The sequence below is a fragment of the Paroedura picta genome, chromosome 7, assembly GCF_049243985.1.
Source record: "Paroedura picta isolate Pp20150507F chromosome 7, Ppicta_v3.0, whole genome shotgun sequence".
Taxonomy (NCBI): Eukaryota; Metazoa; Chordata; class Lepidosauria; order Squamata; family Gekkonidae; genus Paroedura; species Paroedura picta.
The window spans coordinates 3,895,132-3,922,975 of record NC_135375.1 but is presented as its reverse complement, the minus strand read 5'-3'; the positions used below and the strand labels follow the sequence as shown (position 1 = coordinate 3,922,975).

General features: G+C 53.8%; 2 protein-coding genes across 4 annotated transcripts; one reads left to right on the top strand and one right to left on the bottom strand.

Annotated features, from left to right (window-relative positions):
- TPGS2 (tubulin polyglutamylase complex subunit 2) lies at positions 1-14,575 on the top strand. Of its 2 annotated transcripts, none has more exons than XM_077346588.1 (7): positions 1-165; positions 3,063-3,142; positions 5,431-5,518; positions 6,754-6,885; positions 7,630-7,749; positions 9,041-9,201; positions 11,782-14,575. In XM_077346588.1, the coding sequence occupies exons 1-7, from the start codon at positions 90-92 to the stop codon at positions 12,001-12,003; spliced, it is 879 nt and encodes a 292-aa protein (XP_077202703.1). In that variant the 5' UTR covers positions 1-89; the 3' UTR covers positions 12,004-14,575. The 2 variants fall into 2 exon arrangements, with proteins under 2 accessions (XP_077202703.1, XP_077202702.1); XM_077346587.1 differs by having other exon boundaries at positions 11,779-14,575.
- Positions 13,297-27,456, bottom strand: LOC143842004 (aquaporin-7-like). 2 transcript variants are annotated; one of them, XM_077346590.1, is made up of 7 exons: positions 27,318-27,456; positions 21,126-21,246; positions 18,753-18,879; positions 16,791-16,928; positions 16,036-16,154; positions 14,865-15,082; positions 13,297-13,612 (listed from the first exon to the last, which is right to left on the bottom strand). In XM_077346590.1, exons 2-7 carry the CDS (start codon positions 21,228-21,230, stop codon positions 13,435-13,437), a joined length of 885 nt encoding a protein of 294 aa, XP_077202705.1. In that variant the 5' UTR covers positions 21,231-21,246; positions 27,318-27,456; the 3' UTR covers positions 13,297-13,434. The 2 variants fall into 2 exon arrangements, with proteins under 2 accessions (XP_077202705.1, XP_077202704.1); XM_077346589.1 differs by lacking the exon at positions 27,318-27,456 and adding an exon at positions 23,499-23,749.
- Positions 27,457-27,844: the final 388 nt, after the last annotated feature.

Below are 27,844 nucleotides of genomic sequence, written 5' to 3'. Positions count from 1 at the left end.
CGGGCCCCACAATCCCCGGCGGCGGTCGAGGACGGGTCGTGCGCGGGGCCAAGTGGGCTGTCTTTCCGTGGCCCGGCGCCTGCGGGAGGATGGAGGAGAGGGCGGCGCGCGGCGGCATCAAGCCCCACCTGGACAGGCTCACCCTGGGCGTCACCCGCCTTTTAGGTAGGCCCCGGGTTGGCATGGCAACCGCCGCTGTCGGAGCGCCGAGATGGGCGGGGCGGGCGAGGACCGGGGCCAGAACACATGCCATCCTCCCGGTGGGGCCGGGAGATCTCCCGGAATTGGAGCACGTCTCCCGGAAACCGCTATCCTGGAGAGAATGGCTGGAAGAAAAACCATGCCCCAACACCCCATCCCTCTCTGGGGTCCCTGGACACGTGCCACCCCCTAAAGGCTCCAGATATTCCCAACACGGGATCCTGGTGGCAGCAGAGAGCGGGACCCACAGGGATCAGCGGAACCGGCGAGGTCTCAGGGCTCACATGTCACAGTCAGGGTCGTTAAGCAGGGGAAGGGGCTGCCTCAGGAGGTGGTGAACTCCCCCTCAGTGGTGGTCTTCAAGCAAAGGTTGGATACACACTTTTCTTGGATGCTTTAGGATGCTTAGGGCTGATCCTGCATTGAGCAGGGGGTGGGACTAGATGGACTCCATGGCCCCTTCCCACTCTAGGATTCTAGGAGTCTAGTTCAGCAGGGGAAGGGGCTGCCTCAGGAGGTGGGGAGCTCCCCCTCACTGGCTGTCTTCAAGCTGCGGCTGGACAGATCCTTCTCCTGGATGCTTGAGGCTGACCCTGCACTGAGCAGGGGGTGGGACTAGATGGCCTTTGTGGCCCCTTCCCACTCTAGGATTCTAGGAGTCTAGTTCAGCAGGGGAAGGGGCTGCCTCAGGAGGTGGGGAGCTCCCCCTCACTGGCTGTCTTCAAGCTGCGGCTGGACAGATCCTTCTCCTGGATGCTTGAGGCTGACCCTGCACTGAGCAGGGGGTGGGACTAGATGGCCTTTGTGGCCCCTTCCCACTCGAGGATTCTAGGAGTCTAGTTCAGCAGTGGAAGGGGCTGCCTCAGGAGGTGGGGAGCTCCCCCTCACTGGCTGTCTTCAAGCAGCGGCTGGACAGATCCTTCTCCTGGATGCTGGAGGCTGACCCTGCACTGAGCAGGGGGTGGGACTAGATGGCCTTTGTGGCCCCTTCCCACTCTAGGATTCTAGGAGTCTAGTTCAGCAGTGGAAGGGGCTGCCTCAGGAGGTGGGGAGCTCCCCCTCACTGGCTGTCTTCAAGCTGCGGCTGGACAGATCCTTCTCCTGGATGCTTGAGGCTGATCCAGCACTGAGCAGGGGGTGGGACTAGATGGCCTCCATGGCCCCTCCCCACTCTAGGATTCTAGGAGTCTAGTTCAGCAGTGGAAGGGGCTGCCTAAGGGGGTGGGGAGCTCCCCCTCACTGGCCGTCTTCAAGCAGCGGCTGGACAGATCCTTCTCCTGGATGCTGGAGGCTGATCCTGCACTGAGCAGGGGGTTGGACTAGATGGCCTCTGTGGCCCCTTCCCACTCTAGGATTCTGTGAATCTAGTTTAGCAGGGGCTGCCTGAGGAGGTGGGGAGCTTGGCATGTTTGCAGCTCAGTAGCAGAACTCCCATCTCTCCAGTGAGTCAGGTGAGTCTCTGATAGAAGGTGCTGGGAAAGATCTTTGTTTTGCCTCAGGCTTTAGAGAGCTGCTGCCAGCCAGAAAAGAAAATCCTGAACAGCCTTATTCTGTTTTAGAATGAGACAGCTTGACCTACCAGCTGTAGATTACCATCTTGGAGTAGGAGAGCCAGCCTGGTGTAGTGGTTAGGAGCAGCAGCTTCTAATCTGCCGAGCCAGGTTCGATTCCCCGCTCCTCCGCATGCAGCCAGGTGGGTGACCTTGGGCTCACCACAGCACAGATAGAGCTGTTCTGATTGAGCAGTTCTGTCATGGCTCTCTCAGCTCCACCTCCCTCACAGGATTTCTGTTGTGGGGAGAGGAAAGGGAAGGCAAATGGAAGCTGCTTTGAGACTCCTCCTGGTAGAGAAAAGTGGCATCTAAGAACCAACTCTTCTCCTTCTGGATTGGGATATTCCCAGAGAGGGACCTCTGCTGCTTTAGAGGGTGGACTATGGCATTGTGCTCTGCTAATGCCCTAGAGCCCACCCTGCGAGGCGCCCGTCTCTCCAGAGGAACTGCCCTCTGGCACCTGGTGCTGAGCCAGGCTCAGGATCCGGCTCAGACTCTTTTTAAAAGCCCTTTCCTTTGACCCTGGGTTCTGGCCCGCTGCTGCCAGAGTAAGTCAGACCGTATTGCTAGAAAAAAAAAAGGCTGATCTAAGTCTATACATTTCTGCACTCTTCGATTTAATGCCTCGTCAAAATGGCAGCTTAGGCATCCTTGAGGGACTCAAATCGTGTTCCTGTTGAGTGTCCTTTGAGTTTTGGGAACAAAAAGATGTCTGGAGTGGCCTGCCCTGCTTCCCTTTGTGTGCCTGTAAAGGACCTGCAGGTCTCAGCCAACTCATGGCGACCCTGTTGGGCTCCCAAGGGAAGAGACGAGCAGAGAGGGTTTGCCATTGCCTGCCTCTGGGCAGTGACCCCTGGACTGCCCCTGCTCACCTTGGAAGACCTGGCCAGGTCAAGCTCGCCTGGGCCATCCGGGTGAGAACAAGAGATGAACAGAGGGGGTTTGCTGTTGCCTGCCTCCGCATGTCAACCCTGGACTTCCTGGGGGGGGGGGGGGGGCGTGTCTCTCATCTATGTTCTAACCTAGTCCAACCCTGACTTTAATTCTCCCTCCTCAGCCTCGTGCCCCCAATCCATGTCATTTCTTCACCAGCACCACTGACTGATGCTTGGGTCCCCACCTGTGCAGCCCTAGTCTCAGGGGCCTTTTAGAGAAGGTCCCCTGAGGCTTCCGTTGCCAGTCCCAGGGCAAGACCAGCTGTCCTGGATGCAGACGAACGCTGTGCATTCCCTGGGGAAGCTTCCCCCGTTTCCTTGCCCTCGACTGCCCGCCCCCCAAGGACAGCTTCACGGGTTTCCTTCTTTCTAGAAGCGGCTCCGGGAGTGGCCGAAGTGACGTTTGTGGAGAAGGAGCCAGCCGAGCGGCACGCCATCATTTCGTGGGAGCAGGTAGGCGGGCCTTTCTTGGGGGGGCAGCTGGGGAGAGGGGAGAAGAGTCCCATCGCGGCCTTTGCCGTGTCGCCCACGTTTCTGGCCTGGTCCGGATCGCCCCGGCTGACACCGTTTTGTCCGAACTTGGAAGCTGAGCAGGGGTGGCCTTGCGAGGGCTCAGAGAGGCAGGTGGTGGCAGACCACCTCTGAACATCTCCCGAATGGCCTAGACTGGCCTCCTCTCACCATATCTCAGAAGCTAAGCAGGGTGAGCTAAGCAGGGTCAGGAGGGGAGACCATCAAGGAGGTCCTGTGCAATTAATCTCCTGGAGAAAATGGCTGCTTTGGGGGGGGGGGGGCTGTACGGCATTCTGCCCTGGTGAGATGAGATCCCTTGCCTCTCCACATCCTGCCCCCCCAGGCTCCACCCCCAAGATCTCTTGTTTATTTCCAGCCCGGAGTTGGCAACCCCCTTTGGCCTTCCCCTGTTTTCCATCTTTGGCACTCTGGGATTCAGGGAGATCCCTCCTCTGGCCAGAGAGGGGAGCCCTTGAGCTACCAGAAAGTTCAGTGCCAGGAAGACAGTCCTCCTTCTTAAACTGGTCTCATCCTTTCCCCTTTAACTGGCTGTCTCAGGAGGGGCCAGTGCTCCGTCTTTTCAGAGCCCAGTCTCTTGAGGCCCACACACGTTGCAACCTCCGGCTGCAGCCAAAGCGGCCAAGTTCCCTGCCCCTAAAGGCCAGCAAAGTCTCAAAGTGGCTACGGAATTTCGTCACAAATCTTAGATTGGCTAGGTAGGATGATCCTTTGGGGCACCTCTAAAGTCTATCCATCCGTCTTTCAAGAGGACACGGGGACTATCTAAGCAAACTTGAACACTTGTTCATAAATTCATCTGCATCGCAAGAGTCTATAAGTTTTTCATCCAGTTTGTATCCATCTAGTCCCCTCTGCTTATTGTGAATCCTCTTCTTGGGCCTAGGCTTGCCAACTCCAGGTGGTGGCTAGAGATTTCCTGGGACTACAACTGATCCCAGAGGCAGTTCCCAGAGCCCTGCCCTCCTCAGGCTCCACCCTCCGAAGCTCCAGGTCCTTCCCAATCCGGAGCAGGCAATCTCTTCTCGGGCCAGTGGAAGGGTCCGGATCAGCCTCAGGTCCCCCAGCTTGTCCTTGGAGGAGGAGTGACCCAGTCATGTCTGCCTGCCCAGTTCTATGATGTTCCTCCCCATCGTGCACAGAGCAGAGGCCAAACTCTGGCTCACTGGCCTGGATGCTGCTCTCTGCTATTTAGTCCCGATCCCAGGGGTTCAGCACTTAAGGGCAGGAGGGCATGATGGCTGGATCCAGACACTGGATAAGGTTGCTGCTCTCCAAGTGGGGCCAGGAATTCTCTTGATCGCCATAAAGGTAGCTTCAGGTGGGTGGCTGGGTTGGCCTGAAGCAACAGAACAAAGTTTTAGTCCAGTGGCACCTTAGAAACCAGCAAAGTTCAATTCCAGGTAGAACAGCCAGCTTGGTGTAGTGGTTAGGAGTGCGGACTTCTAATCTGGTGAGCCGGGTTTGATTCCCCGCTCCTCCTCCACATGTAGACAACTGGGTGGCCTTGGGGTTGCAACGGTGCTGATAAAGCTGTTCTCCAGTGACGATGATCCTGGGCCTGGGGAACCAAGGAAAAGGCTAAGGGACTCGGAATGTTCATCCGGGAGAAGAAGAAGCTGAGAGAGGACAGGATGGCTTTCTTGTTGTATCTGAAAGGTTGTGACAGAGGAGGGCAGGGAAAGGTTCCTGTTGGCACCAGAGGAGAGGACCTGCAGTTATGGGCTTAAACTATGTGGGAAAAGAGATCAGCTAGAAATCGGGGGGGGGGGGGTCTCAGTAAAGAGCAGTTCAGCAATGGAATGGCTGCTTAAGGAGGCATGAGATCCCCCTTATTGACAGTCTTCAAGCAGCGGCTGGACAGATCCTTCTCCTGGATGCTGGAGGTTGATCCTGCACTGAGCAGGGGGTGGGACTAGGTGGCCTCTATGGGCCCTTCCAGCTCTGTGATCTATGATTCACGACCCTGTAGCCCAGCCCCACAATTTTCTATGTTTGGGGTAGGCCCAGGTGGCCAAATTGCGGCTGCCCCGATGTCCATGGACTACAATTGCAATGAGCCCTTGCTAGGTACGTGTGCCGGCAGAGGCTCATGGGAATTGTAGTCCATGGATACCTGGAGAGCCGCAGATTGGCCGCCCCTGGAGGAGGCTGTCTTGCCTGGGACTGCCAGCAGCCTCTGCTCTTCTCTCCCCTCGGCTCTTTTGCAGAAGAACGGCTGCGTGCTCCCAGAGGATCTGAAGAATTTCTACATGATGGTGGATGGCTTCCACATGACTTGGAGCATCAAGATGGACGGTCTGTGCTTGTCTGCATTAACTCCGTATTAAGCAGCTTCTTCCTGTACCTGCTCTCTCCCTGGGGTGCTCTTAAGAGCCAGCCTGGTTAAGAGCGGTAGCCTCTAATCCAGAGATCTGGGTTGGAGTCCCCACTCCTCTTGCCCATGCGGGAGGCTGGGTAATGTTGGCCTAGAAACAGTTCTCTGAGAGGTGTTCTTGCAGAGCAGTTCTCTCAGAGCTCTCTCAGCCCCACCTACCTCACAGGGGGTTTGTTGTGGGAAGAGGAAGGGAAAGGGATTTGTAATCTGCTTTGGGACTCCTTCAGGTAGTGAAACGCTGGGTATAAAACCAGCACTAATTAATCTGATTGTGTCATAATCCAGTATGCAGCATGAACATGACCCTTTGGGTGGGAGCCCCTCTCTTGTTATGGGAAGAGAATTTAAGAAGAACCCTGCTGGATCTGACCAGTGGTCCATCCAGTCCAGCCTCCTGTCTCACACCAGGGTCAACCAGTTCCTTTTTCAGCCCTCTGGGCTTCTGAGGGCTCACCTAGGCATGATCCACGGGGACTGTGGAAGCCAGGGCACAGGTGTGTCCTGGAGACCTCCCGAAATGACAACCTCCATCCAACAGAGATCAGTTGGGAGAAACAGATGCTTATCCTCCTGAGGTCCCTCCCCAAACTCCGCCCACCCCAGGCTCAACCCCCAAACCTCCCCATATCTCCCAGCCTAGAATTGGCAACCCTGACACATCCTAAATCACTTCATTTTAAATCTGTGTTCTTTGAAGTTTTGCATGTTGTTCCATGAACAGCAATTGTAGGGTATAATTATGTTGTATTCTTTCATGGTTTTTGTTGTTGTTGTATATTTCTAAATAAATATAACATCCTTGAAAATATCCCTCTGCTCATAGGGATAGGCACAAACCCCATGTTTGCCATTCAGTTCGTGACCCTGTTTTCTGGTTTCCAAACCGTGACTCTCCAGATGTCCATGGACTACAGTTCTGCCAGCATGCTGGCCGGGGCTCATGGGAATTGTAGCCCATGGACATCTGGAGAGTCTGGCCCCCCGTGTGTTAAACCCTCAGACTTTCTGTTACCAGCTGTCTTTTCACAGAACATTTCCTTGTAACAAAAGAAACGCAAATGGAGGTTCTCTAGAAGCCGAATTATTTCTGTTTCTACTTGTGTCCTTGTACGGCCTGGCTAACTCTCTGCCACCCCGAACCCACTTTGTCCTGCAGACAACGTCATGCCCCTGGGCTCCATGTTGATCAACAGCATCTCCAAGCTCAACCGCCTGGGTGCTGCAGCCGCTTACGCCCTGCCCAACACGCCGACTCTGGCCGACCTGGAGGACACCGACGAGGAAGAAGGTAGCATCCCCCTGGCCAGAAACCTTGGCTCGCTTGCCCCCCAAAAGTGTCCTACAGTTGGTGTTCCTGGCCTCACCCTCTCTGCACTGCACTCCCATCGTGGTTGAGCGTTGAGAGCAGCGGCCTCTCATCTGGAGAGCCGGGATTGATTCCCCATTCCTCCTCCATGTGCAGCCAGCTGGGTGATCTTGGGCCAGTCACAGTCCTCTTAAGAGCTGCTCTCCCAGAGTAGTTGCATGACAGCTCTCTCAGCTCCACCAGTCCAGGAGGATGCATTGTCTCATTCATTCACTGCTGAATGGCAAGTGATAATGAAACTCAAGACAGTGCGTCCTCCTGGACTGAATCCTGATCTAGGTTTCCTCTCTCATTGCTGGTGCTGCATTCTCCATGCCTGCTGCCCCTCTGCATAGCACGTCTCATCCATTTACTCCTCCTGCTGTCATTCACCTGCTATTGCCAGTCTGCAGCTGAAATGCCACCCTCCAAGATTTTAGATGAAGAAGTGAGCCATGACTCACAAAAGCTCCTCCCCTTCCACAAGTGTTGTAAACCTTCAAGGTGCTCCTGGACTCTGGCTCTTCCCAGGGGTGCTGCTGACTGAATGTCCCCTCCTGACGATTGTATTGACTTTGCGTAATCCGGCCTGAGGTGAAGTGATACCGAGACTGTCAATAAAATAAATAAATAGCTTTGTTATCAGGGCGCTGGACTCACATTTCAATCTCCCTTTTCCCCCCCTAGAAAAAGGAAACCAGGATCAGCCAGAGAAGCCTCACTTCGACTCCCGCAGCTTGATCTTCGAATTAGACTCATGTGGTGGGAACGGGAAGGTCTGCCTTGTGTACAAGAACACCAAACCCGGTATGGTCCCAAGTCCTGCTGTGCTGATTTCAGTCTAATCCTGCTGAGGTAGAGCTTCCAGGTGTGCCTAGTTTGGCCGCTGTGCGAAGCACGGCTAGATGGACCCTCCCTGGTCTGATCCAGCAGGGCTCTTCTGATGTCCTCATGAAGGCCTCGGCCTCTCTGCCCCATGGCTGGCCCTGCAGAGGAGCTGGCTAGCCCCTGTGTGAGATGGGAGGCTGGACTGGAGGGACCCTCCCTGGTCTGACCCAGCAGGGCTCTTCTGAGGGTCTTCTCAGGGGAAGGCCTTGGCCTCTCTGCCCTGTGGCTGGCCCTGCAGAGGAACTGGCTGGTCCCTGGGTGAGACGGGAGGCTGGACTGGAGGGGACCCTCCCTGGTCTGACCCAGCAGGGCTCTCCTGTGTTCTTATGAGGGTAAGGCCTCGGCCTCCCTGCCCTGTTGCTGGCCCTGCAGAGGAACTGGCTGGCCCCTGTGTGAGATGGGAGGCTGGACTGGAGGGACCCTCCCTGGTCTGACCCAGCAGGGGTCTTCTGAGGGTCTTCTCAGGGGAAGGCCTCGGCCTCTCTGCCCTGTGGCTGGCCCTGCAGAGGAACTGGCTGGTCCCTGGGTGAGACGGGAGGCTGGACTGGAGGGGACCCTCCCTGGTCTGACCCAGCAGGGCTCTCCTGTGTTCTTATGAGGGTAAGGCCTCGGCCTCCCTGCCCTGTTGCTGGCCCTGCAGAGAAACTGGCTGGCCACTGTGTGAAGCAGGAGGCTGGACTCCATGGACCACTGGTCAGATCCAGCAGAGCTCTTCTTAAATTCTCTCCCATAACAAGAGAGGGGCTCCCACCCAAAGGGTCATGTGTAAACTGCATAATGGATCATGCCACAACCAGATGAAGGAGAACTGGTTTTTATATCCTGCTTTTCACTACCTGAAGGAGCCCCAAAGCGGGTTACAAACCCCTTTCCCTTCCTCTCCCCCCAGCAGAGGAGACAGCAGTGCAGACTTCCTTTACCAGAAGTTGAAGGCTCCCGATCAGCCTGGCTCCCGGGCTCTTGAAGCCCTGTTCTTGGCTTTGTGGGCTTGTCAAGGTTGCCAACTCCAGCTTAGGAAATTCATGGAGATCGGGAGGGGGGGACTGGAGGGGTGAGGTGGGGAGAGGGGAGACACCTCCCTGCAGTAGAATGCCACAGAGTCCCCCCTCCAAAACAGCTGTTTTCTCCAGGATGTTGTCTGGAGTCATAATCCCAAGACCTCCAGATTTCGCCTCGGGTGGGTGACTTGGTTTCTCTGCCTTGCTTCCAGTCGTTGCCCCGGATTCCGAGATCTGGTTCCTGGACCGGGCCCTCTACTGGCATTTCATCACCAAAACGTTCACTGCTTACTACCGGCTCCTGATCGCCCATCTCGGGCTCCCGCAGTGGCAGTACGCCTTCACCAGCTACGGGATCAGCCCCCAAGCGAAGGTGAGTGAGGTGCCAACTGGCCAGACCGCCCTCCAACTGGGAAATCCCATCCCCTATCAAGAATATGCCTGGTAAGGCTCAGAAGCGGCCTTGCAGATGTCCTGGGGCTTTAGGGGAGGGAAATCCAGGCAGGAAAGTCCCTGGAGGTCTTGGGGGTAGAGAGGGGAGGGGCTTCAGGGGGGCCAGCACCATAGAGTCTGCCTTCCAAAAGGGACATTTCCCCCAGGTGAACGGATGGCTGTCATAAGAGGTAGAGAAAGAGCTACTTTTCCTCCTTTCTCAAAGACTCTGTGAAATTAAGGAGCAGGAGGCTTAGACCAGAGCTAAGGAAGTTCTTTGTCACCCAAAGAGTTCATTAGCCTGTGGAATTCATTACTGCAGGCACAGACAGCTTCAAGAGGGAGCTGAAGAAACCTGTGCAGCAGAAGTCCTCCCCAAACTCAGGAATTCCCCAACCTTGAGTTGGCAGCCAGAGTCAGGAGCCTTCCCTCCCCTCCTCTCCAAAACCACCTCTGCCTGGAGAGGATGCCGGGGATTGAACTCGGGACTGGCTGCCGCCCAAGTAGGCTGGGAAGCCGCATTCCTGAGTGAGCTATTGGGTCCCACGCCCCGTCCCCACCCTCCCCTGGACTCTCCCCGGGCAGGGCCCTCCCACGCTGTCTCTGCCCACGGGTGGCTTTTATCTGTTCTGATCAGGGGCATCCCCAGAAAGGCAGCTCTGGGACGGGGCTCTCCTCTCCCTCTTTTCAGGGCCTGGCTGAGTCCCCTCCCCTATCCTCCTGGCTCTGAGAATCGTTCTCTCCATATTGTGCCGTGTCCTTAGGCAGGGGTAGTCAACCTGTGGTCCTCCAGATGTCCATGGACTACAATTCCCATGAGCCCCTGCCAGCGTTTGCTGGCAGGGACTCATGGGAATTGTAGTCCATGGACATCTGGAGGACCACAGGTTGATTACCCCTGTCCTTGGGGGTCGTCTGTAGGTTGTTTCATAGGGCAGAGCTCCCCAGCCCTCATGTCAGGACTCCAAAGTGAGTGGTGAGCTGTGGACAACACCCCCGTAACGCCCCCCCCTTTTCTATTGCTCTTTTCTGCATTTCGAAGACCCTGGAAACTGTACCTTGTATGGCCCTTTCCTGGGGCCCACCAAGGATTTCAGCAAGTGGGATTAAGGTTCCTCTCGTGGGGAGGGCTTTGTTAAGGGACCCTCGGAGAGCCAGCACGGTGTAGTGGTTAAGAGCACTGAGCCCAGTTTGATTCCCCGCTCCTCCTCCCCATGCAGCCAGCTGGGTGACCTTGGGCCCGTCACAGCCCTGATAGTGCTGTTCTCTCCGAGCAGTCCTGTCGGAGCCCTCTCAGACCGTTTCCGCATTTGAGACGCAACTTGTTTTAGCCCGTTTTGGATTTCCATAGGATGCTGTGCTTTCCGCATTTGGGCATCCCCCCCTCCCCCATTTCTCAGGCTGAAATTTGCCATAAGTTTTCTACACTGGGTTCAAAAGGAGGCAGCCTCCCATCATGCTTTGCTCCCTTCCCCCTTTTCAAGACTTTTTGAAGGTTCTGTCCATGGTGCCCGATTGAGCTTTTCTTTGCAATGTGCCCCATCATCCCACCATTCTGTGCCCTTAGAGAGCCAGTTTGGTATCGTGGTTAGGAGTGTGGACTTCTAATCTGGCATGCCAGGTTCGATTCTGCGCTCCCCCACATGCATCCAGCTGGGTGACCTTGGGCTCGCCACGGCACTGATAAAATTGTTCTGACCGAGCAGTGATATCAGGGCTCTCTCAGCCTCACACACCCCACAGGGAGTCTGTTGTGGGGAGAGGAAAGGGAAGGCGACTGTAAGCCACTTTGAGCCTCCTTCGAGTAGGGAAAAGCGGCATAGGAGAACCAACTCTTCTTCTTCTTCAGTAATCTCTGGGCTCTCTCTGCCTCACCCACCCCACAGGGTGTCTGTTGTGGGGAGAGGAAAGGGGAGGCGATTGGAAGCAGCTTTGAGACTCCTTTGGGAGAGAAAAGCGGCATATAAGAATGAACTCTTTCAGTAATCTCAGGGCTCTCTCAGCCTCATCTACCTCACAGGGTGTCTGTTGTGGGGAGAGGAAAGGGAAGGGGAATGTAAGCCGCTTTGAGCCTCCTTCGAGTAGGGAAAAGCGGCATAGGAGAACCAACTCTTCTTCTTCTTCAGTAATCTCTGGGCTCTCTCTGCCTCACCCACCCCACAGGGTGTCTGTTGTGGGGAGAGGAAAGGGAAGGCGACTGTAAGCCGCTTTGAGCCTCCTTCGGGTAGGGAAAAGCAGCATATAAGAACCAACTCCTTCTTCTTCTTACTGGCCACCTGCCCCCTCTCTTCCCATCCCCCCCCCCAGTATACTAAACACAGTTTTAATTTAAAAAACACTGTGTTAAAACTAAGACTGCTCCCCCCCCTTAGAGGCAGAGCTGTCACGTGATCATCTCCTCCTTTAAAAAAAATAATAACATTCCAGGGGGGGGGGAGGATGCCCTCTAGCATCTGGCCTGCGGGTCGCTTTCTTCCTCCTCCTCCTCTTCCTCCTCCTCTTTCCCGTTGTCTTCCAGCAGTGGTTCAACATGTACAAGCCCATCACCATCGACCTGGCTCAGCTCTCGTCGGAGGCAGAGGTTTTCGTCAACAAGCTGGACCCCGGGAAGCTCTTCAAAAGCAAGAACAAGACCCCGGTCCTCAAGAAGAAGCCGCCCTCCCAGCCGCCCCCCCCTCAGAAAGGCCCCGCAGGGCTGGGCGCCAGGAACCTCCTGCAGTCCGGAAGCTCCTTGAGGAAATGAGGGTTCTCCCTTCAGGGCCCTCCAGATCCTTCGGGCCGCTCCACCGCGTGGCGAGGGCTGTCGCCGCATGGCGCATGAGCTGCATTGCTTGGCCCAAGCTCCAGATATTTATATTAAAGTATTTATTTAAGAAACCCCGGAGAGGGGCGGAGGGTGGCACCTCTGCCCTGGTCAGTCCTCCCGCTGTCTCAGCTTCTTCCCTCCTTCCCCCCCCCCCAACTCAGTCAAGCGGAGCGGTGGAGAGTGAGGAAACCCCGTACTTGTCCCTGCTTGTTTCCCTTATTATTAGGATGACCCCTAATTATAGGCTCTGCAACTAAGCCATGGCCCGTGCTGAGGTCTCCGCAGACTCCCCCCGCCCCCCCCCCAAAAAAAATCCCCAGGTATTTCCCAACCTGAAGCTGGCAACCCTCCCAGGAAGGCCAGCTGGCAGGAACGTTCTGGGGCTGAGGGGCGGCCCTGTGCCGTTCCAGGCGTCTCAAAGCGTTCAGGGGCCCACCCCATACCAAGGCCCTGGGCAACTGGCCCACTCGGCCTGCCTGGAGAGGCTTCTGCTGGTGCCAGAGAGCAGGACCAAAGTCCAAAGGTGCCGTGGAAGCATTTGTGGGCCTGGCAGCCTCTTCCTCGGGGGCTCCTCCCTTCTGCGGCAAGTGGCCAGGTTGCTTTTTCATGTCCCGTTCCCCCCAGCCCCCAGGAAGGCTTGCCAGCTGGATCCCCCAGGTCCTAGCCTAACACTCTTAACCACAATGCCACAAAGAGTTGCATTGAGTTGTTTTTTGATGCCCCGCTTTCCACTACTTGAACAAGTCTCAAAGCCGCTGAGGGTCGCCTTCCCTTCCTCTCCCCACAACAGACACCCTGTAAGGAAGGTGGGGCTGAGAGAACTCTGACAGAACTCCCCCGTGAGAACAGCTCTAACAGGACTGTGACTGGCCACGGTCACCCAGCTGGCTGCACGTGGCAGAGGAGTGGGGAATCACACCCAGCCCCGCAGATCAGAAGCCTCCGCTCCTAACCCCGCGACACCAAGCTTGGCCCCAGCGGTCTTTGAGCCGTTTGGAAGCAGACGAGCAGAAGAGGCCCTTCCCATGAGACTCACAGGGCTGGCCCTGACCATCTGCTACGCAGCCTTCCTCCAATGTTAAACTGCGCTTCCTCCATGCCAAAAGGAAAGACCAGGTATAAACATTTTAATAAATAAAAGAATAAGTGAATAACCTCTGCTCCATCGAGCGGGGGGGCTCAGGAGAGGATCCACCCCATTAAGCAAAGCGACTCGCCTTCCCTGACAGCTCTGTTTCCCCTCCCCTCTCTTTATTTCGTCTGTGCAAATACACATGAATAACCCTCCCAAGTGCCCAGAGGTCCGTTCAAAGACCGCGGCCTGATCCCCCCGGCGGGGGTTGGGCCGGGGCAGCCACTCCTCCAGTCTCACACCATGTGTTGTTCGGTCACCGTCACAATCTCCAAATTTTTCTTCTCCGTCTCGTCGCCGGGTTCCAGGGAAGGGCGATTGTGGAAGTCGATTAGGATTTGGTACACGAGAATCCCCACGATGCTGCCCAGCGTCGGTGCCACGATGGGGATCCACCACCAGCAGTTCCCCGCCCTGTAAGACAAGGCAAGGGTATTTGGCTCTGCCAACGGGGCCCCCGCGGGCTTCACATCGCAAGCCCCCCCCCAGCACTTGAGGAAAGCAGGGAGGGTCAAAAGAATGTATAATCCCCCCCCCCCCCCAGCACACGGATCCTCACTGGTAGCTAGGGTAGTAGCTAGAGATCTCCTGGGATTACAATTGATCTCTAGGAAACAGAGATCAGGTCACCTGGAGTAAAGAGCCTCTTGTGGTGCAGAGTGGTAAGGCAGCAGACATGCAGTCTGAAGCTCTGCCCATGAGGCTGGGAGTTCAATCCCAGCAGCCGGCTCAAGGTTGACTCAGCCTTCCATCCTTCCGAGGTCGGTAAAATGAGGACCCAGCTTGCTTGCTGGGGGGTAAATGGTAATGACTGGGGAAGGCACTGGCAAACCACCCCGTATTGAGTCTGCCATGAAAACGCTGGAGGGCATGACCCTAAGGGTCACCTTTACCTTTACCTTAGCCTGGAGGACATCTGCTTTGGGAGGTGGACTCGAAGGCCTTATGCCCCACTGAACTCCTATGCCTCCTCAAAAAGGTGTACGTCTGACTCCTGATGCCCCGACCTGGTGGAATGAGCTTCTGGAAGAGCTGAGGAGGACCTTGACAGAACTGGGTCAGTTCCGCAGCGGCCTGTGAGACGACAGCTCTTCCCCCAGGCATTTGGTCGGGGCCAAGGAACAGTAAGACAGCTCCGATTCCACATTGCTTGTGCTCCCACTACATGGATATCTTCCGCCTGTGAACACCATAAACTAAGAGACTCTCAAATGAAATAACTGGGATCTGTAGCTGTTTTTAAGATGGTTTGGAAGTTTTAATTATATGTGCATTTTTACTTATTACGTATGCTTTATGTCGGAAGCCGCCCTGAGCCAGCACACTGGGAGGGGTAGGGTATGAATCAATCAATCAATCAATAAAAAAATAAGTCAACTGCACTTTCCTCAGGCTCTGCCCCTCCCCCTCCAATATCCAGGTATTTCTCAACCTGGAGCTGGCAGCCTGAGCTGCAGCATCCATTTTGTGTCTGGCTCCGCCTCCTGTGGCAGCCATTTTGTGGAATCAGAATTCCAAAGGGGCCCACGGGCTCGAAAAGCTTGGGGTCCCCTGAGTGAGAAGCTTCCTGCCTGCCTTCTGAGTTTTGTTGACCCCTTGATGGCTGTCCTGATCTTTCCGAGGGGAGGGGGGCGAATGAGGCCCAGAGCGTAGGGGCAGCACTCACTTGAAGACCTCCAGGCCCCAGCCGGCGATCGCTGTGAAGACCCTCGGGGGCAAATCCCGGGACGGGTTGATGGCGTAGCCGGTGTTCATGCCCATCGATATGCCAATCGTGGTAACCAGGAGCCCGATGACGAAGGCGTGGGTGCCCGGAAGGGCCGCGGCATTCTTCCTGTCGTTGATAGCCAGGATGCCGATCAGGAGCACAGCGGTGGCAATGAACTGTGGGGGGACACATGAAGACACACAATGCTGCCTTCAACAGAACCACAACCATCCATCAAAGCTGATATTGCCTACTCAGACCAGCAGCAGCTTTCCAGGGTCTCAAACTGAAGTTTCCCACCTCCCCTACCACCTGGCACCGAGGTACAAACAAATGTTACTTGCCAAGACCATTGCTCCCCTCGAAAGAACAAGCACTTAGGTATCTACCGGCCACTCCTATTTCCAGCTCTGTCCTCAAAAAGAGCATTATTTGCTACGCCACAGCGTTGGAATACTTCTCTTTACAAGATGTTTGTCTTGTAACGCGTCGTGTGCTTTTGTACACACTGTGAAATTCCTTTGTTAAATAATGGCCCTCATTACAGGGAAATGACTTTTTCACATATTTTGTGAAGGACAACTGTTCTATTGGAAGAGAATACTTAAGAGAATGTATTCAGTCCCCAAGGAAAGAAGCTTAACATTTTGAGAAATAAATCTTCAAGGGGGTGGCAGGTGACAGGGGATGAGCAATAGGGTTAGAATCATAGAGCTGGAAGGGCCCTCCTGGGTCGTCTAGTCCAACCCCCTGCACTATGCAGGACACTCACTATGGAGGAAGGATTGTGAGTGTCCTGCATAGTGCAGGGGGTTGGACTAGATGACCCAGGAAGGCCCTTCCAGCTCCATCATTATATAATCTTTTGCCTCACATGGGATTGTTCGTTAATTCCCACCTGGAGGCTGGCATCCCTTCTTCCCATTCATGCTGCTACGTTAGTCTTTTGCTAGTTTTCCAAAGCAGAATCCAGCCTCCTGAGAAATTTTCTAAATTTAAAGCCAAAAAAAAAAAGCCCCTCCCCAAACCTCTCGTCCTCCAGGCCGCATGGAACTTCAGGTTCCAGATGACGGCGGTCCAGGTGGCCTGGAGGGTTATTGTCCTCGCGCTCCAATCCATGACTACTGACCTCATGGATGAACCCTCTCCACAGAGACATGTACGGAGCCGGGTAAGTGGCAAAGATCCCAGCCGTGGCAGTCGGCCCCGTCACCGTCAGGTTTCCTCCAGTGTAATCCTGAAGAGCATCTGGAATGGGAAGGAAAACAAGCCAGTGCAGCATTTTACCAGGGGAAGGCTGGTCGGGAATTTACAAAAGTTAGGAATCTTCAAGTGGGTGCTAACTTCGCACCCACCGGCTGACGTGTCTTCGGGGCCACCCTGTGTGTGTGACCCATTAGGGTTGGCAGATCCCATATTGCGGGAGATGGAAAGGGTTGAGCTGCCAGATCCAGGTCAGAAAACGTCTCGAGATTAGGGGATGCAGCCCGAGAGGACAGGGAACTCAGTGGGGTATACGGCCAGGGAGTCCGTCCTCCCAAGCAGCCGTTTTCTCCAGGAATTCCTAGAGAAGAGCTGTAATTTTGTGTGAACCCCTGGTCCCACCTGGGTGCTGGCAACCCTACAAGCCCTCAAGCTGCCTCCAACTTATGGGGACCCCATGAATCAGTGGTGTCCCATCCTTACTCCGGTCATGAAAATTGGAGGCCCTGGCTTCCTTGGTTGAGTCGATCCATCTCTGGTTGGGTCTTTCTCAAGTTCCTGTGAGGGTGGTGGGTCTTCAAGGGGCCCCTGGACTCAGACCAACCCAGGATCCCCCCAGAACTCACTGAAGTGTATCCATCTTTCCATCTCAGACTGGGGTGGGGTGGGGGAGCAACGTACCATAGTACATTAAGAAAACAGTGGCAGATGCGATGAATGATCCCAGGAACTGGCCAATCACATATGCCGGAAGCTTGCGCCAGGGAAGGTTTCCAAATACACAGTTTGCAAAGGTTACCGCGGCATTCATGTGAGCACCTGGGTGGGGGGGGGGATCAGAGACAGAAAGGGGGTGATCAACAAAGAAGAATGGTAGTGGTTATCCCATGGCTACCGGATAGTACCAGAAATCACAGGTGCTAGCCAGACAGCAATGAGGCATGTGCAAAAAATGCATTAATTTGGGGAAAAGCCCACCCACCACCCGCCCCCAGCCCACTGAACAGTGGATCCCTGGAAAGGCCTTGGTCTGGGGATCAGCAGTTTGTTAGGAACCAAAATCAAAAGCTATTCAATTTTTTGCACCTCAGGTCCTGAACTGAACTGAGGATTCTCAGTTCAGGTAAAAATGGATTGGGGGGGGGGGCGTGTTATTGCCTGAACACAGACTCCTAGGTCAAACTCCAGGACATACCTGAATTTAGATCTTGGATTAAATCCCGTGGGATCATAGGGGTTGGTTCTCTAATAGCTTCATCTCCCCACACAAAGATGCGGATATTTAGGACAATAGGTCATCCAAGAACAGTAACTAACCTTATTTCTTTTTTCTTTGTTTATTTTTACATTTATACCCTGCCCTTTCCCCAGGAGCTCTCATCAACTCCTCACACCCACAGAAGCAGCAACTCCTGACAGCTGACCCACCTAGACAGATTCCTGTGATGACATTCACTTCTTTTGTTCTACTCAGGTAAAGCAATCACAGTAATTGTCTATCACCTGGAAACTAGTTGTGGTTTCACCCATGGTATTGTCCTCACTTGGGACCAACCCATCATATGTCCCCTAGATTCTTTGTCAAGCAGAGACAATCTCATCAATGCATAGTTTTAGTGGGCTAGTACATCAGCATAGAATCATAGAATCACAGAGTTGGAAGGGGCCATAGAGGCCATCTAGTCCAACCCCCTGCTCAACGCAGGATCAGCCCTAAGCATCCTAAACCATCCAAGAAAAGTGTGCATCCAACCTTTGCTTGAAGACTGCCAGTGAGGGGGAGCTCACCACCTCCTTAGGCAGCCTATTCTACTGCTGAACTACTCTGACTGTGAAAAACTTTTTCCTGATATCTAGCCTATATCGTTGTACTTGTAGTTTAAACCCATTACTGCGTGTCCTTTCTTCTGCAGCATACTGTCCCTATAAAACCGAACACCCAGCATGTGGTTAGTGTGTTCTCTTGGCACATTGCATATCCCACCTACTTGCCTGTAGGATTTCTTCCTTCTTTCTGAGAAATGCCACTCATTTTGCTGAATCCGGACATCCTGATGGTAACTATCACCTGTTCCCTTTCATCCCTTGGGAAATGTTGTGCTTGTGTGCTTCATGTGATGTTGAAAGTCAGTTTGGGGTCATGGTTAAGACCAGTGGCCTCTACTCTGGAGAACTAGGTTTGATTCCCCACTCCTCCTCCACATACAGCCAGCTGGGAGACCTTGGGCCAGTCACAGTTCTCTTAGAGCTGTTCTTACAAGGCCCTCTCAGCCCCTTGCAGGGTGTCTGTTGTGGGGAGAGGAAGGGAAGGTGACTGTGAGCCACTGTGAGGTATAAAAATCCAGCTCTTAGTGTGTGTGTGTTTAACCCTTCTAGTAAAAGCAATCTTCTAGTTTACACTGATAAACCTAAATAAACCTAAATAATTCTTAAAGGAATATCCTAGAATATAGAGGTGAAGATCCTATAATTATTCCCTTCACGCTAAGTTTCCAAATTAAATTGCTAATTTCACCAATCAATTTAGGAGACCTCTAAATTGGATAACAGTGTTCCCTCACTAGGCTTTGGTCACTCCCCTCTCCGGGCGGTCCACAAAGTCTTCCTGATGCAGTAGCAAAGACCGACCTGCTGGTGACTCACCTGAGATGCCCCCAGCCGCGTGGATGCCCATCATGACTCCGAATCCATACCCCAGGTTGATGCTCAAGAAGGTCCCAAACATTTGCCTTCCCAACACCACCTGGGCAACGGAGCCTGTGCCAAAAAGCTGTGGGGTGGGGGGTGGGGGGTGGGGGGTGGGGGGGGGGAGACAGTGCATCAGTATTAGAGTGATCAACTCCAGGTTGCAAAATTCCTGGGTGCTAGGGAGTGGAGCTTCACAGGTAGTCCTGGCGTGGTCTCTCCTCTCTCCCAAACCCTTCGCTCTCCAAGATTGGCCCTAGGTGTGTGGAGGGGGGGGGAGATTGCCAATTCTAAATTAAGAAATATCTGGAGATTTGGAGATGGTGTATGGGATGGGCAGGAACCTCTGCGGGGTCCAATGCTCTAGAGTCCACCCTTCACAACAGCTGTTTCCTCCCAGGAAATTGATCTCTGTATTCTGGAGATAAACTGTAATTCTTGGAGGTCCCCAGGTCCCACCTGCAGACAGGCATCCCCCCTTGGCCCCCAAAGCTCCTGGAATTTCCCATCCAAAATTAGCAATCCAGGTGGGCGTGGTATGGAGTGGGATAAATTGCCATAGACTTCCCCTTCCAGGACATCCACGTTCTCCAGGGGAACGGATTCCTATGGTCTGAAGATTCATTGTAATTCTGGATATCCAGACTGCCTGGAGCCTGGCAACCCTAGGCATGAGAGCATGGGGGGGGGGGGGTCTGGTTGCCAGCTTCCAGTTGGGGTCGAATGATCTGCCAGAATGTCCACTGCAGGCTACAGAGATCTCTTCCCCTGGGAGAAATGGCTGCTTTGTCCCCACAAACTTCCCAGCCCACAGTGGGCAATCTTATTGAATGGCAATTTTCCCTTTGACATCCCCTCTCCCCCCCCCCCCGCTGCCCAAGGCTGGCCTGGGAATGAGAAGGGGGCAGCTGTGAAGGAGCAAAAAAGGGGAACTGAACCCAAGCCCCTCTCCCAAGTGGAGGCTGGGCCCATCCCGTTGTTTGCGTGAGTGATGCTCCTGGTCCCCAGAGGCTGCTGTTACTCGCACTTTGAAATTCACGGCCAATTCACTGAATCAGGGAGGGGGCTCATGGGCACTGTAGTCCAAGGACACCTGGAGAGCCACAGTTTGCCCCCCCCCCCCCGCTGCTCTAAATAAATATTGGTCCATGGCACAGTCCAGTCGCTTGCAACATTCACACAATCAATCTCCAGACAACAGAAATCGCTTCCCCAGGAGAAGAGGGATGCTTTGGAGGACTGACTCTTACAGCCTTGTATCTACTGGAGGGCTCTGTCCTGCCCCCCCCCCCCCCAGCCCCCTTCCTGGATCTGTCAACCCTACCCCCTCCCAACTCCCCCATGGGTAGCCAGTCAGGGAGAACAGACAGCCCTAGCTCTGCTGGATCACCTTTCTGCCACCTCCCTCCCTCCAAAGAACCTAGGAGTACATAGAGCATTCTCCCCCCCCCTATATTTTGCTCTCACAACATCCCTGCAAGGAAGGTTCAGCTGAGAAAAAGTGACTGGAAACAAGTTTTCCCAGGGACCTTCAGGGCAGAGCGGGAACCAGAAGGAACCTGAGGCTGACAAATCCCTGATCCAGCACTCCTCCCTCTGCACCACGCGGCTGCTCCAGCTCCCTGGAGGAGGTTGCTGCTTAGGACGGGAGACTCTGCCCTTATCCACAGCTGAGCTCCTTCCCCAAGCTCTGCCCCCAAAGCTTCTGGGATTTCCCAACCTGGACTGGGTGCTGCAACCAAGGTGCCACATCCCCAAGAGGTTCGTCGAGCTCCCCCCACCACACACACTCTCTTTGCGGGTGTCACATCACCACTCAAACTGCCGAGAGCATTACTGCCCCATTCTGTGTTGCCAACCTCCAGGTGGGGCCTGTAAATCTCCAGTAGGGACCAGTCATCTCCAGACTGCAGAGATCAGTTCCCTGGGGGAGGAGAAGAAGAGTTGGCTTTTTGTACCATGCTTTTTCATTCCCCTGAAGGAGTCTCAAAACGGTTTCCATTCGCCTTCCCTTCCTCTTCCTGCAACAGTGAGCCTGAGAGAGCTCTGAGAGAACTGTGACTGGCCCAAGCTCGCCCAGCTGGTTGCCTGTGGAATAGGAGTCGGAAATCGAACCCAGTTCTCCAGGCTAGATGCAGCTGCTTTGGAGATTGGACCGTATTTTATTCTACCCCACTGAAGTCCTCCCCCTTCCCCCCTTCCCAAGCCATGCCTGCCCCAGGCCCCACCCCCCCCTCTCCAGGAATCTCCCTACCCAGGGCTGGCAACCCTCGGAAACAGCACCCAGCTCTCTACACACGCAATCGTAAACAGAGGCTTCTTTGTGCTCACCATCAAGAGGAACGTAGCCAGGGTCTCCGCCAGGGCCTCCCGGATAGTGTCATTCTTGATCACCAGTTGGCTGGCTAATTTCTCCAGCATCTTGGCCTTTGGCATCCAGGCGCTTCAGTGCCTGTCGGAAGGGCAGAACATCATGCCGGAATTACGTTATCGTTGTACCCTTTGGAACATGCCTTGCCAGCGCATCAGCCCCTCCCCACCACCACCTCCTCAGTGGCACCAGGCTATTCCCTGGGTCGAGTTAAAGGCTAACAAAGCCATCCAGATTCAAATGAGCAGCCGTGTTGGTCTGAAGTAGCACAATAAAATCAGAGTCCAGTCAGGCACCTTTAAGACCAACAAAGATTTATTCAGGGCGGGAGCTTTCGAATGCAAGAACTCGAAAGCTCACGAATAAATCTTTTTTTGGACTTAAAGGTGCTCCTGGACTCTAAACCAATCCAGGGTCTGTCCGTGCTTTTGCCTTTTCTTCCTGCCTTCCGTGCTCTCTTTTTAACATTTCCGCTTGGCACCAAGAAACAAAGCAGCTGTCATTTCTTTCATCGGTTCTGAGGAGGAAGGAGAACACACCCACCTTAAGGATGGCTTTAAGGACTGAAAATTGAAACGTGAGGCTGCTGGGGGGGGGGTGAGAAACAGCTGCTAAGTTCAGGAGTCTGGATGCAAAAAGTTTCCTTTGCCAAGGCCACCCAGGGAGAGAGAACAAGATGGGTCACCGTGTTAATCTGTCTGTAGCAGGGGAAAAGAGCAAGAGTTTAGCAGCTCCTGAAAGTCTACAAGAATTTGTGGCAGGGGAGGAGCTTTCCTGAATCATTGCTCCCTTCTTTTCTCATGGAAGATCATACCCCGCCATGAATTTTGTCAGTCTTTAAGGTGCTATTGGACTCTTGCTCTTTTCTACCAAGTGGAAACCTATATTCGTCAAGCATTCAGAGGTCGAAGAACAATCCAGACGATCTGAGAGTCTTTTTTGTAACTTTTCAGCGCAGAGAAAAGAACTTTGGGTTCAGATTTTCCCAGTTTTCCACCAGATTTTGGCTAGCTACTAAGGGTGCTGGCCTCCAGGTGGGAGCTGGAGATTCCCTGGCATTATAGCTCATCTCCAGATAACAGAGACCAATTTCCCTGGAGAAATTCCCTGTGTACGCATCTGAGGTACCAGTCCTTCCCAAGTTCCATCCTCAAATTCCCAGGAGTTTCCCAGTCCAGATCTGGCCCACCCTATGGCCCCATACCCCCTACCTGTGTTAGCAGTCAGACCCCTCTTCTCACTGAGAGGCAGTTTATAGCTAGAAAACCATATGCACCCTTCCTAAAATGTCATCTCTATTTTCATGAAAGCAGTATACTGCCTGGCCCAAATTGACACAGAATGGATCCCACCAGAAACAAGCCTGGGCATGTAGCTTAGAAGAATGACTAAGAACGGCAGGCTAGCTAATGCTCTACTCCGCACCCTGGAGAGATTCATAATTTAGGACAATGGGTCACCTGAGAACCTATTGCCTCAGCTTGGATTAATCTCATCAACACTCAGTCTTACTTACCCATTCACCCTAATAATGCAACATTTAACACTCTTTACCAAGCCTGGTAGCTTTTCTCATTTAGTACTTATAGGGTCACCAAGCACCAGTTACACCTATGATCTACCTCAGGAAAACCACCACACTTCCCTCAAATCATTGTCCATCTCCAGACAACAAATATGTCAGATGGCTTCAAAGACCATTTTCCCTATAAAGTATGGCATCCTGCTCCATAGCTCTGTGTGTGTTCCCGGACCTGTACAGCACATCCCCAAATACATTTGGGTCTTCTCTCTGTGAAATGCTGGTCATGCCTCCACTGACCTCTTTCTTTGCCACTGGTAATGGTAGTCTTCCCTGAAATTGTTTTCCCTGATTTTCTCTTAGCTAGCCTCGTATGTGTTTTCAGTGTGTTTCTATGTGCGGGTTTGCCCTTTTTATTTTTATTTTAATTAAAAAAAAAACCATTCCAGTAGAACATCTGCCTGGTTTATTTCGAGAGTTCTCTTAAGGGGGGAAATCCCCATAAACATTGGTGGAGAATCCCAGTTACCCCCTCTCGCTTTGTCTCCTTCACGGCTACTTTCCCCTAACTAGTTAGCAGACATCGCCATCCCCCCCCCCCCATGGTCCCTGCATTGCTGCAGCCACAGTCCCATACAACTTCTGTCCACATAGATTTCATGCTCCGTGGCACAGCCTTTGCTGTGGTCAACAGGACTGCCCTCTTTGTCCAGTGGAAAACCTGGCAGGGTATCGCCAGAGGTGGAGAGACTGCAGCTGGTTTCAAAGGTATTGCTTGACGCTCACTGTCAGAAAAGACGCGTTTCCTTACCGTGCAGGGAATCAGATCACTAGTGCAGTACCAAACTCCTCTTCTAGCAAAAGTATGTCCCACAGAAAGAGAAATACAAGCAGACCCATTAGAGGTACACATCAAGCTCAGCTGGATTTCTCCAGTGCAGAAGATGTGAAGCAAATTGTTTCCCCAGCATATTGCAAAATAATATCACGAAAGCAGTAACGTTTGTTTGCCTGTGAGGTCGTAAAATGGGCGACAACCTCCTTTTATCAGTTGGTCATAAAACTTGTCGGTGGGACTGACAGCTCCAGCTTGGGAAATATCTGGAGATGTTGGGGGTGGAGCCTGAGAAGGGCGGGGTTTGCAGAGGGGCAGGACTTCAATGGAGTATGAAGACACAGAATCCGCCTTCCAGGACAGCCTTTTTCTTGAGATGAACTATTCTCTGGCCCCTGATATCCCCCAAATAGTCTCCTCCTGTATCCTGATTGGCTGTACGGGAGACTTCCTGCTCCTCAGAGCACACTTCCTCTCTGCACTCCCTCCGCAGCACTTAGTCAGTTAGGCAGTTAGGACTATCTCCTCTCACTGACAAAGCTTCTTTTCTCAACAAAACTGTCTGAACCTCTGCTAGGAGACCCCAGGCAGACAAGGTTTGGGGAGGGGAATGACTTCAGTGCTGAGTCATGCCATCTAGTCCACCCTCCAAAGGAGCCACTTTCTCCAAGGGAGCGGATCTGTATCATCTGGAGAACTGTTGAAATTGCAGGACATCTGCAGCCATCCCCTGGAGGTTGGCCAGCCTCAAAGGATGCAGTGAGCTCTCCAAAATGTCCCCCCTTCCCGCCACGACTCTTCACGAGCCCCCGGTTTGCGTGCAAGAATAGCTGACCCTGAACTCGATGCCGTCTTACAGGGTCTCTTCGTCAAGGCCTTGGAATCTGGGATCGTGTGGCTAACCAGATTGTCCCGGATGATCCCTTCCCATCCCTGCTGATCCCCTGAAGTTTAAGCCACGCACTAAATGAGATTCTAGAGCAGGGGTAGTCAAACTGCGGCCCTCCAGATGTCCATGGACTACAATTCCCATGAGCCCCTGCCAGCATGGGCCTCAGTAAAATTGTCAAGCGTTGACTGGTCCCCGGTGATAAAAAGGTTGGGGACCACTGCTTTAGGATGCTTTGGGCTGATCTTGCATTGAGCAGGGGGTTGGACTGGATGGCGTGTATGGCCCCTTCCAACTCTAGGATTCTATGATTCATATGAAGCCTTCTGGGTGACCTTGGGTCAGTCCCAATTCTCTCAGCCTCGCCTACCTGTTGGGAAAAGGAAGGGAAGGCGATTGTAAGCTGCCTTTGAGACTCCCTCCGGTACAGAAAAGTGGGGTATAGATTAGAAACCTACTTCTTCACCATTGTTTGTACTCTCAGAAGCTTATACCCTAAAAAGCTACTGACAGCCAGCATGTCATGGTTAAGAGCAGCGACCTCTAATCTTGAGAACTGTGCTTGATTCCCCGCTCCTCCTCCACATGCAGCCAGCTGGGGGACCTCGGACCAGTCCTCTTAAAGCTGTTCTTGTGAGCAGGTCTCACAGAGCTCACTTACCTTATAAGATGTCTGTTGTGAAGAGAGGAAGGGGAAGGTATTTGTAAGTTGCTTGGGGACTCCTTCGGGTAGTGAAAAGGGGGAGTTAAAAAACCTCAGCTCTCTCTTCTGCTGGACTCGAATGTAGCTGCTCTATGCAGGCCATCATGGCTCCCCTCAGAAACGATGTCCAACACAGGTCAGGATCCTTACTTTTGCATGCCTTTAGAAATCTGACCATGCCAAGCCCTACCATGCTCACCCCCACCCCCACCCCCCATGCCCTTTCTTTATTCCAGGGACTGGGCAAGGCTGCAAGTGGGCCATTAGGAGTGCTACTAGGACCCCCCACCCACCCCCCAGGCTATTACCCATTGGCCGGGATCTGTCAGCCTCTGACGATGGACCAGCTGAACTGGTCTAGCCCCCCTGAGAAGGTTCAACATTTGGAAGAATCGAGATAATTATAAGGGGGCAATATTGATCTTCACCATTCCCAAGTCCTCCACCTGGACTGGGGAGGAAACCCAATTGAGACAGAGTCTTGCTCCATGAGTAATTTGGGACAGACCCATGATTAATATGGAAGCTATGAAGTTCCAACAAGCCACACCCAACAAGGCAGCCGTGGCATGTTGAAGTCCCCTGGGACAAATAGACTGAAGGTGAAGCCAGGGTCATCCACATCATTTCATCAGAACAGCAGAAAAGTCCTGCTAGATCAGACCAGGGAGGGTCCATCTAGTCCAGCCTTCTGCCTCACACAGCAGCCAACCAGTTCCTCTTGACAGTCAACAATGGGGCAAAGAGGTTGAAGCCTTCATAAGAACCTCAGAAGAGCCCTGCTGGGTCAGGCCAGGGAGGGTCCATCTAGTCCAGCCTCCTGCCTCACACAGCAGCCAACCAGTTCCTCTTGACAGTCAACAATGGGGCAAAGAGGTTGAAGCCTTCATAAGAACCTCAGAAGAGCCCTGCTGGGTCAGGCCGGGGAGGGTCCATCTAGTCCAGCCTCCTGCCTCACACAGCAGCCAACCAGTTCCTCTTGACAGTCAACAATGGGGCAAAGAGGTTGAAGCCTTCATAAGAACCTCAGAAGAGCCCTGCTGGGTTAGGCCAGGGAGGGTCCATCTAGTCCAGCCTCCTGCCTCACACAGGGGCCAGCCTGTTCCACTGGAGGGCCAGCCACAGGGCAGAGAGGCCGAGGCCTTCCCCTGAGAAGACCCTCAGAAGAGCCCTGCTGGGTCAGGCCAGGGAGGGTCCATCTAGTCCAGCCTCCTGCCTCACACAGCAGCCAACCTGTTCCACTGGAGGGCCAGCCACAGGGCAGAGAGGCCGAGGCCTTTCTCTGAAGAAAATAAGAAGAGCTCTACTGGATTGGACCAGTGGTCTATCAAGTCCAACCTCCTGCCTCAACCACCCAGTTCTTCTGGACAGCCAGCAACAGGGTCCAGAGGCCAAGGCCTGCCTTCCTTCGATGTTGCCGGCTGGTTACTGTATTTCCTTTTATCCATCCTGAACCTACGGCTTCATTGGATGCTGATGAGATGCCACGTTTTGGGAGAGGGAGAAAAAGTTCTCTTTGCCAATTCCTCCAGAAGCATGATGTCACTGCTGGGTTTTCTTGGAAATGACATCACAGGATTGGAGCCTCCCTTTAAAAAATTCATTCTCCTGCCAGCTGCTGAAAGGCTCTGAGCAACCCCTGCTCAGGGCAGAGAATTTCCCACCCTCGGAGGACACGGGGCCAGTCAGCTGCTGTTCCAAACCTCCAGAAAATCCTTCCCTTCCAACAGAGGCCAAAAGCATAACAGATTTCACCCCCCACCACCACCACCACCCCCCAATCCACAAACTGCAAAATAGCAAATGTCGATCTGTAACTCAAATTCTGCCGGACACGAGGGATTTGCCATGGCCAGAGGGAAGACTAGAGTTCAAAGCTCCCCCTGGCCACTGGCAGGGTGTGGAAAGGGTTACATTTGGCAGATCCAGGATGGAGATTCGGGGATGAAGTCTGGGGGGGACCTCTGCAGTGTGCAACACCCTACAGTCCACCCTCCAGAGCATTCCTTTTCTCCAAGGGAGCTGATCTCTGTAGTCCGGAGAGGAGCTGTAATCCCAGGGGATCTCCAGGTCCTGTCTGGAGGCTGGCATCCCTCAGAAAGACTCTCATTGGTGCCACCTCTTGCCTGCAATCCAGGGGCAGTGGGGACGTTTGCAGCCCCATTGCCCGGGTTCCAGGCTAGGCGCATGGCCAGCCACTGACCTGCCGTGATGCTCCTGGTGCTCTTCTCAGGTGCCCGACCCAATTTCCTCCAGAGCAAGGGTGCACGCCACCGAGGCAGGGAGGGCGGGGGACAGAGCACCTCCCCAGGCTGCTCTCTCACAGCTGAGGAGGCTCGCCAACCGTCTGAGAGGGATCCACTGTGCCTCGGTCAGGGACGGCTTTTCATGTGCCAGGCTAAGCCTCTTTCCCAGTGGCTTATGCTGCTAATTCCGCGTTGTGGCTCTGCTTAATTTGGACGGGGGCCGCGAAAGGGAGAGAGCCGCCCTCACCAAGAAACCCAGGGGTGCCCGTTGCAAAAGTCGGGAAGTTCCTTTGCCCTGGAGGAGGCAAGCGATCCCTTTCCCCGGACAAAAGCTAATCATAGGTCTCTCCAGGCTGTTCCTGCCAGCCACCTCCGTAAGAAGCTGAGCCGTAGTAGCAGCCACCTGGTCCAACGAGTAAATAAAGCCACGTGCCTGCTTTCCATTTCCTCATCTCATTACCCTCCCAGAGCATCCTCATTCACA

What these genes read in the sequence shown, in the direction of transcription:
- TPGS2 (XM_077346587.1), top strand. Translation starts at nt 90, where the DNA reads ATGGAGGAGAGGGCGGCGCGCGGCGGCATCAAGCCCCACCTGGACAGG. An exon ending in GGGCGTCACCCGCCTTTTAG is followed by an intron (nt 166 to 3,062) that starts GTAGGCCCCGGG and finishes CCTTCTTTCTAG; the next exon opens with AAGCGGCTCCGGGAGTGGCC. An exon ending in GTACAAGAACACCAAACCCG is followed by an intron (nt 7,750 to 9,040) that starts GTATGGTCCCAA and finishes CCTTGCTTCCAG; the next exon opens with TCGTTGCCCCGGATTCCGAG.
- LOC143842004 (XM_077346590.1), bottom strand. Translation starts at nt 21,230, where the DNA reads ATGCCAAAGGCCAAGATGCTGGAGAAATTAGCCAGCCAACTGGTGATC. An exon ending in CGCGGCTGGGGGCATCTCAG is followed by an intron (nt 16,929 to 18,752) that starts GTGAGTCACCAG and finishes CCCCCCACCCAG; the next exon opens with GTGCTCACATGAATGCCGCG. An exon ending in TGGGGCCTGGAGGTCTTCAA is followed by an intron (nt 13,613 to 14,864) that starts GTGAGTGCTGCC and finishes CTTGTCTTACAG; the next exon opens with GGCGGGGAACTGCTGGTGGT.